Genomic DNA, 17,556 nt, shown 5'->3' with positions numbered 1-17,556 from the left:
GCCCCGCCGAGGCCGGCGGGCTCCGGCCGCGGTGGCCGCCGCCCCGAGAGGCGGCGTGTCCCGGTGGCGGCTTCGCTCTGGAAGCGGTGTTGGGTTCCTCCGGGGCGGCCGGTAGGACCCGCCGTGTGCCGAAACGCGGCGGGTGTGCCCGAGCCTCCTTTAGCATGTGTTTCTTGTCTCTCGTTTAGGATCTGTGGTTGCCTATTTTATGTCTGCAAAGTTTCTTCTTTATCTTGGACATGCGCTGTCCACTTGGGTAAGTAAGATACTGGCCTGGTAGAAGTAGGACTTTATTAACCTAGCTGTGACTTGCCTGGGCGTTATCGGTACTTCCCCCAAAATCTTCACAAAATGGCACGCCACCACGAAGACGGAGGTTTCGTTACAGCACCTCGCTGTTAAGGGTCTTCGTAATCTTTACGTGGTATGTTGCAGTAGGTTCAGTTTTCATTACGGCGGGGTAGTGCGGTACTCAATTTCCTGAGGGCCTGGTTCTGTGCCTGTTCAAGTAACTACAGACCCAGTGAGGCTCCTCGTAGAGTAAGTTCTGAGCAAAAGAAATGAAACATAGTCCGTAGCAGAATGGAACGCAGTCCATTGCAACACGTATTTGAAGGACTTGTATACTTACTAATGGGAAATACTCAACGTTTAGAATGGACCTTTTACTGCCACTCACTAGCAAACATGTTGAGAGTGTCGGGAGGTGTCTTGTTTTCTGTCAAAATGTTTGCCTTCTGAAATGCTTTCCTTCTGTACTGACATAACTTACTATACCAGTTTTTACTCGCTTGAAGCATACTAAAAAAATCTTAAAATACGCACTAAAAATAGACAATCTGGTTCTAATCCATATAATAAAATTAAGAATATATGTGACTTATAACACAGTCTTAAGACTCCATCTGTTTGGCTTGATTCAAAAACAAGTGCAAAGTTTCGTCCCTAATATTCCCTGTTTTGTCTTTAGTCCTGGATTTGGACTGGTTTAATGTGTGCTTTGTATAGCAGTGAACAAGTGGCCGATATACAGTTACAATGTTGCATGCTAACTTTCGCAGCTCTTCGCTTTCACTAACCTGGGAGGTCATACTGATGTTTCTGTTAATGGGGGAAGGCTTGGGGTGGTACCAAACGCTTGTTTAAACAAGTGCAATATTTTAGCAATTATTGATATTATCGAAGGAGCTCAGTGGTGATGTTTCTATTTGGCTCACTGCTTTTCAGAGGCCAGGGTTGTTACCTGCAACAGTTTTTGTCAGTAATGCCCACAAAGTGCCTAACTGGCAATTTGGCAAACCCTGCTTACTCCTCTCTGACGAGTGTTTCAAAACTCAGCAGTGGGACTGCTCTCAGGGTACGTGAGTAAAGGTGACAGAGTTTGAAAGCAGCGTCGCACACCGTAACAACCATTAGACTGCAAGATGTCTATTGAGCTGTTTAGCAATATTAATAGTATGCTCCTTGTTCCAGTGTGTTTTCTTTTGTGCTGAAAATCTTGACTCAAAAAAACCCCAACCAAACCTGCTGATGCAACAGAAATACAGCTTATTTTGACAGAACTGGGTGCAGGACTGCACCTTTTATATCTCCTAAGCTTTAGTGTTCCTGTAGTCTGAATGTTTTTGCTAGCAGGAACAATAAACAAGCACCTTAATCTTCAGAACTCAAAGTAATGAATCATCTTTGTTCTAAAATGGCTATGTCCGCAATACAAAACCTGATAGAAATGTGGCTTTGCTGTAATTGAGACCGCGAATTTGGCCTCTGTGCTACTAAGCCATTCCCAAATACAGAGAGAAGCTGTAAATGATTAAATGTGTCACATCTCCACGAATGTTCAGATTTGAACAAAGTCTAGACTATGTCTTAGGCTCTTGTTCAGTAAAGCATTTGAATGTGTGCTTGGCCTCAGTGATCTTAAGAGGCAGGACTGCACTGCTGAACTGGAGTCTCAGACCTTATGCTGTTGCCTTTATGTTTTTTAATTCATTGCTGTCTATCACTTGGCAGTCAAGAAAGAGCAGAATGAAACTGGGTTCACTTTGTTGGTGCCAGGCCTAATGCTTGCCAGGAGGTCAGTTGCAACTTCCCAGCCTTATCTGTGCCACTCAGAGCTCAGGAGGCCTGTCAGTAGGTAGTAGCCTGGCTACTGCTTGACTTATTGGCTTCAGTTCTGAGATGGGATTGTATGCATTCAGTCTGAGATGGTTATAAGGATAATCATAATGCCAGAAAAGCAAGAACCATCTTTAAAAGGATGGTGAGGCTAAACGGCTGTAGTTATTTACTTGACAGAGTTGAAGTATCCACACTTTGGAGATGTTCTAAAGTGGGATTAAATATCTATGTTCAAGGCTTTGCCCATTTCTGAAGGCAATATTTACTGCTTAAATTTCAGTAGATCTTAGCTTGAAATTAAATACCTGCTTCAAACCTCTGTAATTCACTAATACTGTTCTTCTGTGACACTAATTTATCTTTGCTTGCTCTTAATGGGTTTTAATTCCTGAAAGAAACTCATGCTTCCAGCTTGGAACAGCTTTAGTTACCCCCAGAATTATCTGTGTGGCTTGGCCTGATCAAAATCTCTGGGTAAATGTGTTGGAGAAGGTTGAGCAGAGTTCACAGGCTCCTTAAATGGATGATCGCACTGGAGTCAAAGGAATCTTCCTGTTAGTTTCAAGTGAGATCAGGTTTTTTGCTCTGACAGTAGTGGCTAGCACAGACTTCCACATACTTCCATTTTTTATTTAAAATGCCTTTTTCATCATGTCAGGATTCAGTAACTGAAACATCTCTGCATAAAGGAAAAAAAACCCAACAAACTTCTGTTATGAAACTTTAAAGTGAAAGTACTCTTTTGGATTATTTTTCTAGCTTAATAAACAGGTACCCAGGATAATCAAAACACAGTTAATCCACCTGGATGCATTTTAAGTGAAATTCAGTAAAGAGGTAACTCAGGTCATATGAAGTTTAAGTGATTGCTTGACTTGGGAAATTATATCCCCATGTTTTCATTTCTAGAACACTTTCTATGTACTTCTACTAACCATGGAATGAAAGTGGAACATATTTTACAGGAGACTTTAGCTGTCTCTGGAGAGTGAAAACTGGTTTATTAGATATGAGAGGGCACATCTAAGCTGATCATGCTTCTATTTGCATTTTTTTCATTGGTTTTACTTAAACATAGAAAATACCCAGAGCTTTTCCTTGAACAAGTGAAATTTGTCTTCCCACATGATTGGGATCTAATTTTTTTCTGCCTACGGTTAAGGAAACAAACATGAATCTTGAAACATTACAATGTTTGAAGAAATTTCCTTCAGAGAACTTCAATAACATTAGAAGGCGAATTCCTTTTGTGCATCTATACTACACTGGAGACTTTAATCAAACTTTGCAATTATTTTGACCCTCCAAATAGCATGCTTTTTATGTATCTCTTGATTGCTGTGTTATGGTATGTTAGATTTGGCAGACTTTGCTTTTCAAAAGTGCTTTTATGTTATACCTCCCCCAGCCCTTCAGAATATTTGAGGCCCTTAGAAATGTGTGCTAGTCACTGTATAACATAGCAATTGCTTATTTAAGGTAAGGCTGCAGAAGAAAATGGTTTCATGTTTGGTTTATTAAAGACTAATATTAGGGACCCTTATTAAACAAACTGCATGCCCTATAAGAGTATGAATTATTTCTATTAATCTGCTTTGTTATTGATTGCATATTTTCTGTAGTGCAGATGCATGCTACATGCAGATACACTACATTTGTAATATGTTTAGAAATAAAGTGAAATGTGAACTCCCATCATGTGACAACATAAACCCTTGATGGATTCATTAGCAAGCCACAGGTCTGTTTGGTAGCAAACCTAAAAATGCTTTGAATAATATGAAAATTACTTCACTTGGACATGTTTAGCATTTGGGGTTTCTTTTTTTTTACCTGTAGTAAGTGGTATCAGAACATGAAAATTTTGTATTCTAAGCACTAGGTTAAACTAGCAACAGGCTAAATAAGTTGAACTAGCAATGAGTTTGCAATAGGTTAAACGAGCTCTGATATTCTACCTCTTGCTAATATGCCAATGCACAAGTCTGTTGACTTCAGCAACTTGAGTTAACATTTAGGACACCAGCTTCATTGATTTACCCATCATCTACCTGTCTATCCTGAATTGTATTATGACTTGCTTTGGCTTGACTGGCTCTTGTGTTTTAAAGCAGCATTTAAGCTTTGATCGTCTAAGAGCAAACTGCTGTCTTGAAAAGTTATTTAAATAGTATCAGGAGTCAATAAATCTGTTGCTAATACTTGATCTGTGCTGGAGAATCTGTGTAAGCTTTCTGAGGCTTGTTGGATGTGGCTGGTAACAGACTTTGTCCTGTAATATTATAATAGAAAATATCTGGGATTTTTGATGTCGTACTACAAGCTGTAATGCTGTGCTTGATCTGGACAGATGATCTTGGTGATAGTGGGAGAAAATCAATGGTGACAGGATGTAGTCATGAAAAAACACCAACCCCAAAATTTAAAAAAAAAAACCAAACCAAGCCACAACAAAAAACCAAACACACCCCCACACACACACTCCCCGCCCCTGCATGTGTAACAAACTTTTATGTTAATACTGTCTTTTGTTGAGGCGTTAGTGAAATAGTCAACTTGTGTGCTTGCAAAGTGCAAATAGTAATGTTGTTTATATACTCTTTGTTACTCTTAAAGGGAGATCGTATGTGGCATTTTGCTGTGTCTGTATTCCTGGTTGAACTTTATGGAAACAGCTTACTCCTGACTGCAGTTTATGGACTGGTTGTGGCGGGATCAGTTCTTCTCCTGGGAGCCATTATTGGAGACTGGGTGGACAAGAACTCCAGGCTCAAAGGTTAGATGCCTAGAGCAGGTTATTTACTTAAGAATGCATCAAATTAATGTAAAAAGATAAAGCTGATAGAGTTAAATCCTCAAGTCAAATACAAGAACGGGGCTTGCTCGGGGTTATTTTAAGGAAGGGTAGTGTTTCAGAGTGGTAATGATTATACAGAGATGGTGTCAAAGACAGGAGGAAAACGGTTTTATGTCACAATATGTCCACTACTCAGGCTAAACCTGAATGATGTGCAGAAATGCAAAAGGTAAAAAGCACATAACTTGAAGGACTATAGACCACGTTCTTTACAGTCGAATACTAACATACACTTGCATTATTTGTTGTCTTCTCTCTGGATCCAAACATCTTCCACTTAAGTGTAAACACTCACTGCATTTGCATTATACATTTTAAATATGTATGCTCTAGTCTGTTTATAAATAACATGGCATCAAGTTCTTCATACACAGTTTTACTTTCCAAGAGTTTACAAAATACCATCACTTCCATGGTATGCTGAAGGTGAATTTTAGAGACTCAAGCTAAGTTTTGTTTTTACCGCTTTAAAAATAATGTCAGCATTTAAACAGGTACAGTTTGGGTTTTGATTGAGAAAAGAGCTACTTGGACTCTAAATTGTTAATATCTGTGAAGTTACATCATACGTTAATTTGTTTCTTTAAGACAATGGAAGATTCAAAATCTAATATGAAGTATAGTTTTACCACTTATATTTTGGGGGCAGAATAGAAAAATAAAAATATTTAAAGAATCTGTGCATGTTCCTTAATTAGAACCTCCTTAAGCTTATACTTAGCTCATTCTTATGTTCTTAACTGTTGCTCTCTGTTTTGATTTGAAACAGTGGCCCAGACATCCTTGGTTGTACAGAATGCATCTGTAATCCTGTGTGGTATTATTCTGATGATTATCTTCTTGTTTAAGACACAGCTTTTGACCTTATATCATGGATGGCTTCTTGTGAGTGCTTGAACTTGTTAATAAGGAATTAACTTAAAAAGAAACTTTGGGGAGCATGGGAGACTGAATTTTTATTTTTCTCTCTAGTCTGTTTAGACATTCCTGGGAGCTAAAACTGGCAAATGAAACTTTGAGCTAGCTGGGTAAACAGAGGTGATTGTTTTCTGTCAGGAATTGTAAAGTAGACTTAGTCTAGTTTTGACTGAACAGTAACACTAAAATGTATGGATTCAAGTGTAGAAGTGTCTTGTTGTACAGGGTAGGAGTGGAGATCTCCGTTCATCAATTTTCTCACCTTGTAACTCTTTCCCCCCATTTCTCTAGACGATGTGCTATATCCTGGTTATCACTATAGCAAATATTGCCAATTTGGCCAGCACTGCCACAGCGATCACAATTCAGAGGGACTGGATTGTTGTGGTTGCAGGGGAAGACAGAAGCAAACTGGCAGGTGAAATATGTTGCCTTTTTAATATCTTAAATGTCTTACTTTCCAAGCTTGATTTTTAGACTAGAGTTTTACAGAGGTCAGCACGTCTTTGAGTTCCAGATATTATGAGAAAACAGCAGGTAAAAAGGGTAACCTTCACTTTCCTCTTCCCTGCTTTGGACTACGCTCACTGAGATTGTGTAATTACAATTCAGTTAGGCATCCCTAAACTTGTTTTGTCCTCCTTTTAGTCCTACTGCAGGTTTGTCAGGAAAACTTTATTCTTGCTGAACAAAATAAACATACACCACACTCTTAAATCAAATAACCAGTGTTTAATAGAAAAGCTATTTGACTTCCAGGCCAAGTGTTGCAATACTTTATTTTTAGGTCCCTGGAATGAAACAGAAAACTGTTGCGTAACTGGGCTCCTCACATAGGGATCAAAGAAAGAGGTACATGAGAATGAAGTCCAGAACAGTAAAGTAGGTGGATCAGGAAATTGCCAGTAGGAAATGCTGTGCATGCAGATACATTGGAAATGTTGCACTTTTCTAGCATTAGATGTCTAACTCAGAGCTGTGAACACTTTTCTAGAGTTGGAACTGAAAACTATTCTTTTGACACTTTGTACCTTTGATATTAGACTACAGACTTAACCTTCTTTTTTGCCCAGTAAATATTTTTCTTTTTTTTCCCCTTTCTTGCCCAGTGGCATGGTGTTATTAGGAGAGAGAATGAGTTCCCATTCAAATTCTACTGCAGCTTGGTAGTCATGACACTACTTGGATATGAAAGTTTGTTTGGGATCCTCCCCAAGGATGCATTGAACCTGAGTCTCCTTTGCTGGGGGGTACTCCTAGCCACAAGGCCATTCACACCAAGGAACGTATGATTGATCTTTGGCTATGCTGCTGCTCTGATTGTAATGGACAGTGTGGCAAACAGCATTTTTTGCAATGAACTTGGGCAGGCTATATGGGCTCTGAATGGACCCTATAAGGGGACTTAAGCCGTCCCAGATAGAGGAACTGATACTGAAGTGCAAACAAGGCACAGAGCAGCTTAACATTGCCAAGACATTTATAGCTCACTAAAGTAACTCTGGGACTAAAGTTTTAAGTCTGACACTTGTGGAATTTAGATACCTCCAGGCCTAAGCAGCGTGGCAGCTTCTGGACTCTTAATTTTATACGAAGCTGCCTAAATTGCCCATAAAGTTCAGTTACATGCCAGAGTCCTTGTAGGGATTTGAATCCTGTGTTGCAGATTTATTCTTGATGTTTATCTCCAGTGAAGGAATCTTATTTCCCCATCTCATCCAGGAGAGGCTAGTTCTTAATTACAGGCATGAGAAGTGTTTTGCTTTCATTTTCCACTTTCATTTTCCACCATAGTCTTTTGTTTTGACCTTGCAGTGCCTTTTTAGGTCATGCCTTTTGTAGAGCAGCAGTACAGGTTAACTTTCTTTGTGTGTGAATCACAAGGAGAAAAATACCATCTATCCGTAAAAGCCTTAAAGTTCGAATGTTTCTCATTAACCTTTCTTCTTGTGGTAATCTTATTCAGCAAATCATCTCCCCAGTCCATGTACTACTTAACTACACATGAGATAAGGTACAGACCACACCTGCAGAGAACTGCTGCATGGGAGGCAGTCCTGCCTCCGTACTGCTTCATGATCTCAGACAGAATTGTATGACCACCTCTGTACAATTCTGTACTGAAAAATCAGGCAAGAGGTTACTCTAAATTCTCTTGTAACTTAATTTACAAACAAAAAACCCCACTGAACTAAGCACCTTAGTTCAACAGATCTATCTAAAGGATCTCTTTCAGGCTGAATAGGGTTGCTATGTGTTTAATCATAATATATCTTGGACACTGTGGAAATTTCTTAATTTAAAAAACTAACTGCCAGCACTGACTTTGCAGCAAATACTGTTGTCCATCTCTGCACTCTTACCTTTCTTCAGAGAGGAGCCTTAGTTAAGTAAGTTAGTGAAATAGGAAAGTAAAAACTTGTCTTGGCTTTCCCTTCTTCATTGTCCTTGGTTTAATTTTTCCACTCACTTTTACTTTGTACCTTTCCTGAGTGGAAATATTAGCCTTCCTCAAATAACTCAAAAACCAAAGCTTAGTTCTGGGAATTTCCAAAGACAAGTATTATGCAAGTATATAACTTACTCAGTTAACCCTCAGTCAAATAGTTAACATTTAATTCACTTTGAATTCTAATTAGAATAACCTAAACATTTCTTTGAATGGTAATGAATAATTCTCTACAGATTCAGAAAAGCAGCTTCGTACTGGTATACAGTTTCATTTGCCCTTCAAATGCTCTGATTTCATAAGAGGACTCTGAAATGGGTTTGGGATGTACTTCTAAGCAGCATGAAGCCCTGACGTGCAAAACCATTGAGCATCTAGCAGCTTTTAGGGGTGGAATAATGGCACCATTAATGGGAAACTTACAGGAACCCAGTGGGTGTAATGACACTAAAGCAGATAAGATAGGGAGGGTGAGACATCCCCTACCAGTAAATGGAAGATGCATTCATGCTAAGAATGGGCTGCTTGTTTCGACCATATACATCAGTGTGGAACAGAGAGGAGTGAGGACTTTGCTTGGTAAGTTCTGAGAATGCCTACAACTGCCATCAACCAGCGTGACTCAATAAGGAAATTTAAAGCCATTTCAAATGTCTGCTGCTATCGCAGTGGCTACTGTGGTCACCAGTTATAAGTAAATGGAGGAGATCAAGAAATACCTGGTCCAGCATTGGGAGATAGTGGATGCTAAAATTACCTCTACAGGAAAGAATTCTACCATATGAGATTCCTATTAATGTCTGGAGTTGTACATGCTAGGTTTGAATGTTACAGATATATGCTTAGGAGTCCATAATGTCACTAGGATGTAAGGGTAATCTGATCTCATGACTAACAGTTTTACCTGCAGAAGTGCACTTCCACTGTAAACCCAGCATGCTAAACCTGGAAGACCTTGTGCAGGCAAAACTGGCAGGAGTAGGATTTGGCTTACAAACACTTAGGTTTGTTGCAGTAAACTTAAACATTGGGACACTCTAAAGGTGCCTCTGGTTAGCAGTCTAACTCCTGCTCCTGCTGGAACCAGTTACAGCTGGAGCAAGACTTCTTAGCTTGATGTGTATACGTGTGCAAGCCTCAATTATGTTAGTGAATATTTCACTGTAAGTGTTCAGCAATTATTTCATATTATCAAATAATTTCTGACAGATATGAATGCCACAATAAGAAGAATTGATCAGTTGACCAATATCTTGGCCCCAATGGCAGTTGGTCAGATAATGACATTTGGCTCCCCGATGATTGGCTGTGGATTCATTTCTGGCTGGAACCTGATGTCGATGTGTGTGGAATATCTGCTGCTCTGGAAGGTTTATCAGAAAACCCCTACTCTGGCTCTCAAATGTGCAAAAGTTGAGGAATCGGAACTGAAACAGCTGAATGTAAAGAAAGGTACTGAAAACACAGAAGTAACTGTTCAAATTCACAGTATATTCACTGTATCAGTCGAACTGAAGTGTTGACTGTTGTCTTCTACAGACACTGCTTTGAGGCTATATAGCTTTATACTCACAGCTTGGAGGTTTCAAGTTTTGGATATAGATACCAGAGACTGTAATCTAAGTAACAATACTTTGTGCAGCTATTTGAGGAATCCCATAAAATGCAGCCAAAGAATGAATTCTCTCCTCTTAATTAATCCTTTAGAGTAAGTCTGCCCTGTTATTAGGGCTGATCAAGAGGAATGCTTATGTCCATCTATACCATAGCTAATAAGCTGACAAAGCCCTTTGCTCTGTAGTGTCTACAAGCAAAACGGCCTGTGTAGGACTCCTTCTTGCTAATTCATGTCTACTTACTCATAGTACTAACAGGCTTTCAGGAGGTTGTAAAATAGGTGGTAATATTTCTAGTCTGGCATGCTTCAATGAGTGCCACGTGCTGCAGGAAATAGTGGAGAAAAATTTACTTTGACCCTCTACTCTGCTTCCTTGGCCAAGCTGAAGAACTGGAATTTGCAGTGTAGATGGCTATGACTATATGCAACCTTAAAGTTGATTACTACTTACTGAAAACATTACTTTAGGTAGTCTTAATACCAGAAATTAAAATTGTTCAGAAACGGAATTTTTGTAATGAGGTATTTGAAATGTCAGATACTAGAATACAAAACAAACATTTTCCTGTTTTTAAGGTAGCAGTATGTGAATACTACTGAAAGCTCAGCTATGGGCTCCCAACTACGACATGTTGTGGTTTGGGGTTTTTTTTAAAGATTATAAAAAATTCCTGGTTTTTCTCTAAAAGCTAGCTAGCAATCTGTTCTTTGCTCAATATATAGTGACATAGGAGGATGCTATTAAAAGTGCTGAAGACATGTATCTTCTTCCCAGCCAGCAGATCCATTGTGGTAATAGCTGGTCCAGTAAGCTATTGGACTAGGCTGATGGCAGCCTAAGATAGGGGAGGGCAGCAAGATAAAGAGCTTAGAAGGCTCTATAGCTTTGCAACTGGCTCTTGAATGCTCCTGAAGAATGAAGCATTTAGCAAATGTCAGTATGTAGGAAATGTTTCTTAATCTTTGCTAGTGCAGTATACTGATTTCAGTAGAAGACTTGCATTTTGAAAAGTTGCAGAAATACTTCATATGTCTTGCTGTATGTGGAGTTCTTTTTCAAACTTGACAGGGTAAAAACACTGCTCGGGCATCCAAATGTTCGTATAGTTTCTATCCACATTACTAATCTAAATACTGCTGTGGTTTTTTTGGATTTTAGTTTGTGACCAGTGGAAGTGCCTTTCACCTATGTTAGAGTGAAAATGGAGCTGTAGAAAAGCATAGCCTGAGATTTTAAGTCAAGTTTTGAAAGCTTTTGGCTTTGGGAGGCTTCAGCAAGCATCTCTGCCTTGGTTCTTCTACCATGACATGAGATATTGACAGATGTTTTAAGTATTCCCTACTTTCTGTGGTTAGACTTGTATGTTTAAGTGCACTATATTAAAATGCTAACTAACATTGGCATTCATTAATAATTTCTTTATGGAAATGGAGCATTCAGTCACAAGTCTATTGAAAAGAAGCAGGCTATGCTTCCTACTAATACAGTTTAATTAAATAAGCAGGACTTTATATTGATAGGAATAAACTTTACTTCATCTTACTATACAGATGGGATTTAAGGACACTTTAAAACATTTAAGTAATCAGAGGAAGGATGATGGCAGAATTTAACTGATACACTTCTGCAGCAGTGAACTAACTGCAAACAATTTACACTGTTTACACTGCACTTTTCAGGCAGGACTGTATCTAACAGTTACATTTCTGTTTACAGAGAGTGATGTGAAACCTGCTGAAGGAGTGCAGTTAATTGTTGAGAAAGATGTAACTGGCTTTGAGCCCCAACAGGAGAAGGAAATCAGCTGTGCTGCCCGGATTGCTGAACCTTTCATCACGTTTCGTGATGGATGGGTTGCATACTACAACCAGCCAGTGTTTCTTGCAGGCATGGGTCTTGCATTTCTGTATATGACTGTTCTGGGCTTTGATTGTATTACTACAGGCTATGCATACACTCAGGGTTTGAGTGGCTCTGTGCTAAGCCTCCTGATGGGTGCCTCGGCAGTCACTGGAATTATGGGGACAGTAGCTTTCACTTGGCTTCGTCGCAAATGTGGCCTGATTCGCACGGGCCTTATTTCTGGAATTGCTCAATTTGCTTGTCTGGTCTTATGTGCCATCTCTGTATTCATGCCTGGAAGTCCTCTGGATTTGACTGTTTCCCCATTTGCTGACATCAGTGCCAGGCTGTTTGAAAGTGAACCATTACCTACTATAGCATCTCCAGAAGATAAGCCTGAAATGGTTTTAGTAACTGGAATGCCCAACTTGTTAAACGGGTCTACTACTCCTGCTGACAGCGACCCAGAGATGAGTCCTGAGCCTGTGCCTTTAATCTCTGTTAGTCTCCTGTTTGCAGGAGTCATTGCTGCTAGAGTTGGTAAGTATTATGTCTCTATTAAAATCTGTTCTATTGACTGCTTTTAATTCTAAAAATTACAGTGCCTGTCAACTGAATACAAATCTGAGTTTAGGATTTTAGGCTACAGTTGAAGTGTTAATATAATTTCTAAGGCTAATTCATTACACTTCACATAAAAATGAAGTGATTTTTGCAACAGTGTCACCATTGCAGAGACTGCAGCACTAATTTCTTGCATATCATATGTCACTAATAGGAGAAAAGTTACCACATTTGGAGATGAATGCAACTTGTCTTTTGGAATGCTCGTCTCTAAGTGATCTTCCTTCACAACCAAATAAAACCATTTGTTAATAGGAAACAGAACTAAACACATCTGCTATGAAAACCTTCAAACTTAGCAGTTACTAAATTAATGCATTCATTAAATAAATTGTCTAACCTTTAAACTTGTGACCAGTAAAGAATTTTAGAAGAAACTTTGATTTGGATGACAGCTAAATTTTTTGAGGAATTGCTGGTTGATGTAGTACTAGTATCTGTCAACAAGAACAGGCAGTCAAATACATAAATGTAATGAACAGTAATTCTAATTTGTAACACTTTTGTACTCAATTTCTGCAGCTTTTGCTGAATTTTGGAGGAATAAAATACTTAATTCACATGTATTAATTTTGCTTACAAGAAACTTTTAAAACTGAATCATTAATGGACTAGAACAGTATGAAGCTAGTGTCAACTGAGACTGTTGTAAATTATGTATTCTGCATAGTTTAAAATGTGTTTGTTTTTGCAAACATCATGCAAATCTTAGCAATTGTAGCTAGCATGAATACATGTGTGAATAGCTGTAAAACGGCTATTTAAATAAGGAACAGGTAAGCAAAACATTGTTAACTTGATAGACATGTTGAAGCAAGATATGACAGGCAAGTTAGTGTGTTAAGCTGTATGTATTATTTCAGGAAATATTAGTAAAGGGAAAATAAATTGCTCTTGACTGTCAGTGTGAAATCCATTCTAGTCCAACAAGAGGCTAGCTTGTCCTGTGCATTTTTGGCAGAAGTGAGTGTTTGGAAGTGTGAATTGAATTGTGCCAGTAATGAAAGCTTACCGTGAGAAGCCCAGTTGTATGGATAACTGTTTTTTCTCTCCATAGGCCTTTGGTCCTTTGATTTGACTGTCACACAGTTGCTCCAAGAAAATGTGGTAGAATCTGAAAGAGGCATCATAAACGGTGTCCAAAACTCCATGAATTATCTTCTTGATTTGCTGCACTTCATCATGGTCATCTTGGCCCCGAACCCTGAAGCTTTTGGCTTATTGGTGCTTATTTCTGTATCTTTTGTTGCAATGGGCCACATAATGTACTTCAGATTTGCCCAAAAAAGCTTGGGAAAACAACTTTTTGTTTGTTGCACTCCTGATCCCAAAGCAGTCTCTGACAGTTCACCACCTGGTAATACATCTACTGTCTGAAAGGATCCATTTCTCTTACTAACTTGCTACCCAGATGTCACAGTTAAACACATATGCTGCCTTTTGTGACCCTGTCTAAGGTGTTTCTCTAGAGTTGAATGCATAACTTAGCTGTCTGAGGAAGCTGTCCCAAGAGACCTAAAATTCACCTTACAGTGACCCTGTAAAAATGTTTCATGTTTGGCAGAGAACAATGTAGTTGGATCTTGGCAGGTGGTGTTTCAAAGGATCCCCACAAGTCATGCATCTAGTATTTGATCACAAAAATAATGTTGAATTTCTGTCACTGACTCCCACAGTGATACTGTTTAGTGGTTGTACATACTCAATTTGTTCATGAATTCTAAACAATTCTTGTGCTCATTGAGCAAAATGAAAGGGTTTTTTTAGTTGCTTCAAAGTAACTTGAAACACAGTATTTGGTTTTGTGGGTTTTTTCTCTTTTTTTTCCCTTACCATAAAGAGTTCTGCTCCCCTATCTGCTCAAATTGGTATAAATGTCCTTCTTGGGTTCCTTAAGCAGACTCTTAAGTTCCAATGTTTTCTCAAAATATCTTTTTAGTATTCTGTCTGTTTTGGTTTAACTTTACAGAAACGCCTTTGTAGTTTTTTTTGCATGTTTCCTTACAAATTAGACAAGTGCTAGGTACAAGATATGTATTACACTTTTTTTGCACTTCATAAAGTAAAACATAGCCTCATTTTAGCAGAAGCTATTGATGTAACATTATAAAGCATGGCTTTTTTAATTGCAAATGACAGGTCTGTTCAGGTTTGATGTAGCAGAAAGTGCTAAGGTCAGGAGTACTGGTACAGAAAGATAAAGTCTAGGGCTAACTTAGTTTTTGCCTCAGAGTACAAGCAGCTTTATTTTTGAATGCTATTGTTTTCAGAAACCCTATTAAAGCCTGATGTATTAGAAAACTATTAGTATGCCACACAAAAGAAGTTAAAAAGTGGATACTCGCATTTATCTGATTTACATGTAGGTGAATTTTGACTTAGTTTGTTCTAAAATACCACTAAAACAAGGAGATGTTGGACTGTGTGGCCCTCCTAAGCAACTTCAGAGCAATGAAGAATGATATATCCCTCTGATTTTCAAGAATTTCTTGCTTTTTTTTAATCCTGCACATGTACTAACACAGTACTTCCATAGTCATTATCCGTATGTGCACTTTTGTGGAAACTACTCTATGTACTTTGCTTTCTCAGTAGTGTTGAACCTGGTAGTGTTCTGAGTTTTCCTATGGCATGACAGTATGACTTCTAAACTTAAATCTTTGTAAAATATTTTGCTTTCAAAATAAGTAGTATGCAAAAACATATGTCAGCAACTTGTGAAAAGTATCCTCTGTAACTTTTAAGGTTTTGTTATTTTAGGTACTGTCCTTCACACAGTCATCTGTGTTGCCAGACTTCAACCCTGCAATGTAAGTGTGTGAACTCCATTGACATTAAAGGTGTTACATCAGGGCTGAATCTAGGCCATTCATCTGAAAATTTGTAATGATGAAGTTATATATCAAACTAAATAGAATGTAAAAAACCTCTAGTGGCTTTTGTCTCAGATACAGTATTTTGTAAAAGGAGTGAAAGTGAATGAATGGGAATCCAGTGTACAACCAATGTACTTGTAGCCCTCAGTGTTCAATAACTGGATGTAACAATTTTTCTCCTCTAATGGACCAAATCATTACTGCTATGTTACTGAAAGTTTCTCAGGGATGTTTTCACTAGGTTTATAAGTGTTTATACTTTTGACCAAGCTTTTGGGTTTTGTTTTGATATAATGAAGTAAAATATGTAAATTAGAGTAGTTTTAAAATTTGTGACTCGGTCCTGAGTATAACTTCTTAAGGAAAAGGGAATTTTGCCATCAGCAGAATTCAAAAGTCAGAAGGCAAATAAAACAAGCTTATCTAGATTTGTAGAATAAATATGCCCAAACGATAGCCTATACAGCATGTGATACATACACTAGACAATAAAATACCTCTGATTTGCCAAATATGTTTTCTCATGGGTATCTAATCTAAATTGGGACCAGATTTTAATATTGCTGACTATAAATAAAGGTAGCCCAAATGTCAGTGAATGCCTCTATACTGCACTTTGATGAACATCTGAATGCCACTGTGTATATTGGACTCACTGGCCATTAGGGAAACAAAGCTGAAAATGCAGCTTCCTGTGGGCTGTCTATGGCCTACAGAACCCAGTGTGCCTAAAGCTTAATGTTGTAGCACTAAGCACCACACATCCCAGAGAGGATGTACTCCTGAAGTCTAGAGAGCTCCAAAAACATAACAAATAAGAGCTGGGAGCATACCATGTTCCCAAAGTCTTTTTTTTTTTTTTTTTCCCCCTTCCCTCTGCCCCGAGCTATGTAGTCTTACTTGAGTAGCAATTTGTTTCATAAATAGTTCCACTAGATAGTGCAGTCTGGACCTCAAGCCAAAAAAGTAGTATTGGGAGGGGACTGAACCTTTGTATTTTGTATGCGTAATGTCGCTAGGATTCATGTGTGCATGTACACAGCTGGAAGGCAAGACAATCCTAAAAGAGAAAGAAGAAAGGTGGATGCTAGCTTTAAGAGGAATAAGGAGGTCTAAATTGGAAACCTTGGATGTATTGGTCTGAGATATCAAAAAATGTATGCTGCTTGAGCACAACCCATTTGTGTATAAGTCTAAGATGTACACAGACACCTGTACTGATTAGTGCTTTGAAGCAACGTGGAGCCTGAAGTCTTACTTAGCAGGACTTTCATTAAGTAAGCATTTTTGGCCTTGTATTTATTTATTTTTTTTTAATGTGTCCAATTTGGATGAAAACTGCCCTTAAAATGTACGCACTAGAAATCAATCTTACCTGAATAGCCTATTTTATTACACAACCTTATGCTGGACATAGTATTGATTTATGTATTACTATTGTTGAAGCTAATGAATAAATTTGCATAAAAACTTATTTGTCCTGTATTATTCAGTTTGTGGGCATCTCAGTGTGCTATATTTAGCATGGACCCTGTAGATAAAGGTTTTCTGTAGTGATGGGATGTAAACAGCCATGAAGCACAAACAAATAGCATTGAGGAAGAAGCGAATGAGTGTAGTAAAAGCCTTTCAGTGACCCTATACCTCTATCTTTAGTGAACTGATTTTTATTTACCATCCACAGTGGTAACTTAAGACGTAATAGCTGATGGTGAAGTTGTGGTCTTACAACTTCAGCCCAGGACCAGCATTGGTGACATAGTGGTTTTGCGTATTTACTTGCTGAGCATTAGAAAGCAAATGATTTTACCTTCCCAGTCATCTTTTTACCATACTGAATTTGAGATTATGACCTTCTGTAGCAGCAACCTATAGGTGAGAACACTAGGCATAAGAGTGGTCACAAATAAATGTGATGCTTCTAATATTCTGGTTTTAGTCTTGAAAAGTACTTCATTTGAGTATTTTACACAGGGCTGCTTCTTGTTACATGTATTGAGGATATGCTTGTGTGATGAATCGATCTGTGGAAGGATGCTGTGCTCATTCAATAGGATTTCCCTGAACTGATTCCTCTTTGAACTAGAGGTTTTCCTAGAAAAATACCTTCATGGGTTGTCCCCAGTTACATTTATTACCATGTTATTCCCTTATGGGAATTAGAATGTAGTGAGTTAAAACTACAGGCTATATTGCATGTATCAGGCTTGGTAGCATTAGGGCAAGTGATGTGCTGCTTTAATAGGAGCT

At 38.4% G+C, this 17,556-nt stretch overlaps 1 protein-coding gene across 1 annotated transcript; it reads left to right on the top strand.

Moving 5' to 3' along the window:
- Positions 1–74: 74 nt before the first annotated feature.
- SLC40A1 (solute carrier family 40 (iron-regulated transporter), member 1) lies at positions 75–16,165 on the top strand. Its single transcript, XM_010563728.1, has 7 exons — positions 75–256; positions 4,738–4,897; positions 5,748–5,863; positions 6,188–6,314; positions 9,555–9,797; positions 11,681–12,346; positions 13,488–16,165. The coding sequence occupies exons 1-7, from the start codon at positions 209–211 to the stop codon at positions 13,805–13,807; spliced, it is 1,680 nt and encodes a 559-aa protein (XP_010562030.1). The 5' UTR covers positions 75–208; the 3' UTR covers positions 13,808–16,165.
- The last annotated feature ends 1,391 nt before the right edge of the window (positions 16,166–17,556 follow it).

Source organism: Haliaeetus leucocephalus, unplaced genomic scaffold (assembly GCF_000737465.1).
Source record: "Haliaeetus leucocephalus isolate CR32 unplaced genomic scaffold, Haliaeetus_leucocephalus-4.0 Scaffold1, whole genome shotgun sequence".
Classification (NCBI taxonomy): domain Eukaryota; kingdom Metazoa; phylum Chordata; class Aves; order Accipitriformes; family Accipitridae; genus Haliaeetus; species Haliaeetus leucocephalus.
This window is presented reverse-complemented; position numbering and strand designations above follow the sequence as displayed.

What these genes read in the sequence shown, in the direction of transcription:
- SLC40A1 (XM_010563728.1), top strand. Translation starts at nt 209, where the DNA reads ATGTCTGCAAAGTTTCTTCTTTATCTTGGACATGCGCTGTCCACTTGG. An exon ending in CAAGAACTCCAGGCTCAAAG is followed by an intron (nt 4,898 to 5,747) that starts GTTAGATGCCTA and finishes GATTTGAAACAG; the next exon opens with TGGCCCAGACATCCTTGGTT. An exon ending in TATATCATGGATGGCTTCTT is followed by an intron (nt 5,864 to 6,187) that starts GTGAGTGCTTGA and finishes CCATTTCTCTAG; the next exon opens with ACGATGTGCTATATCCTGGT.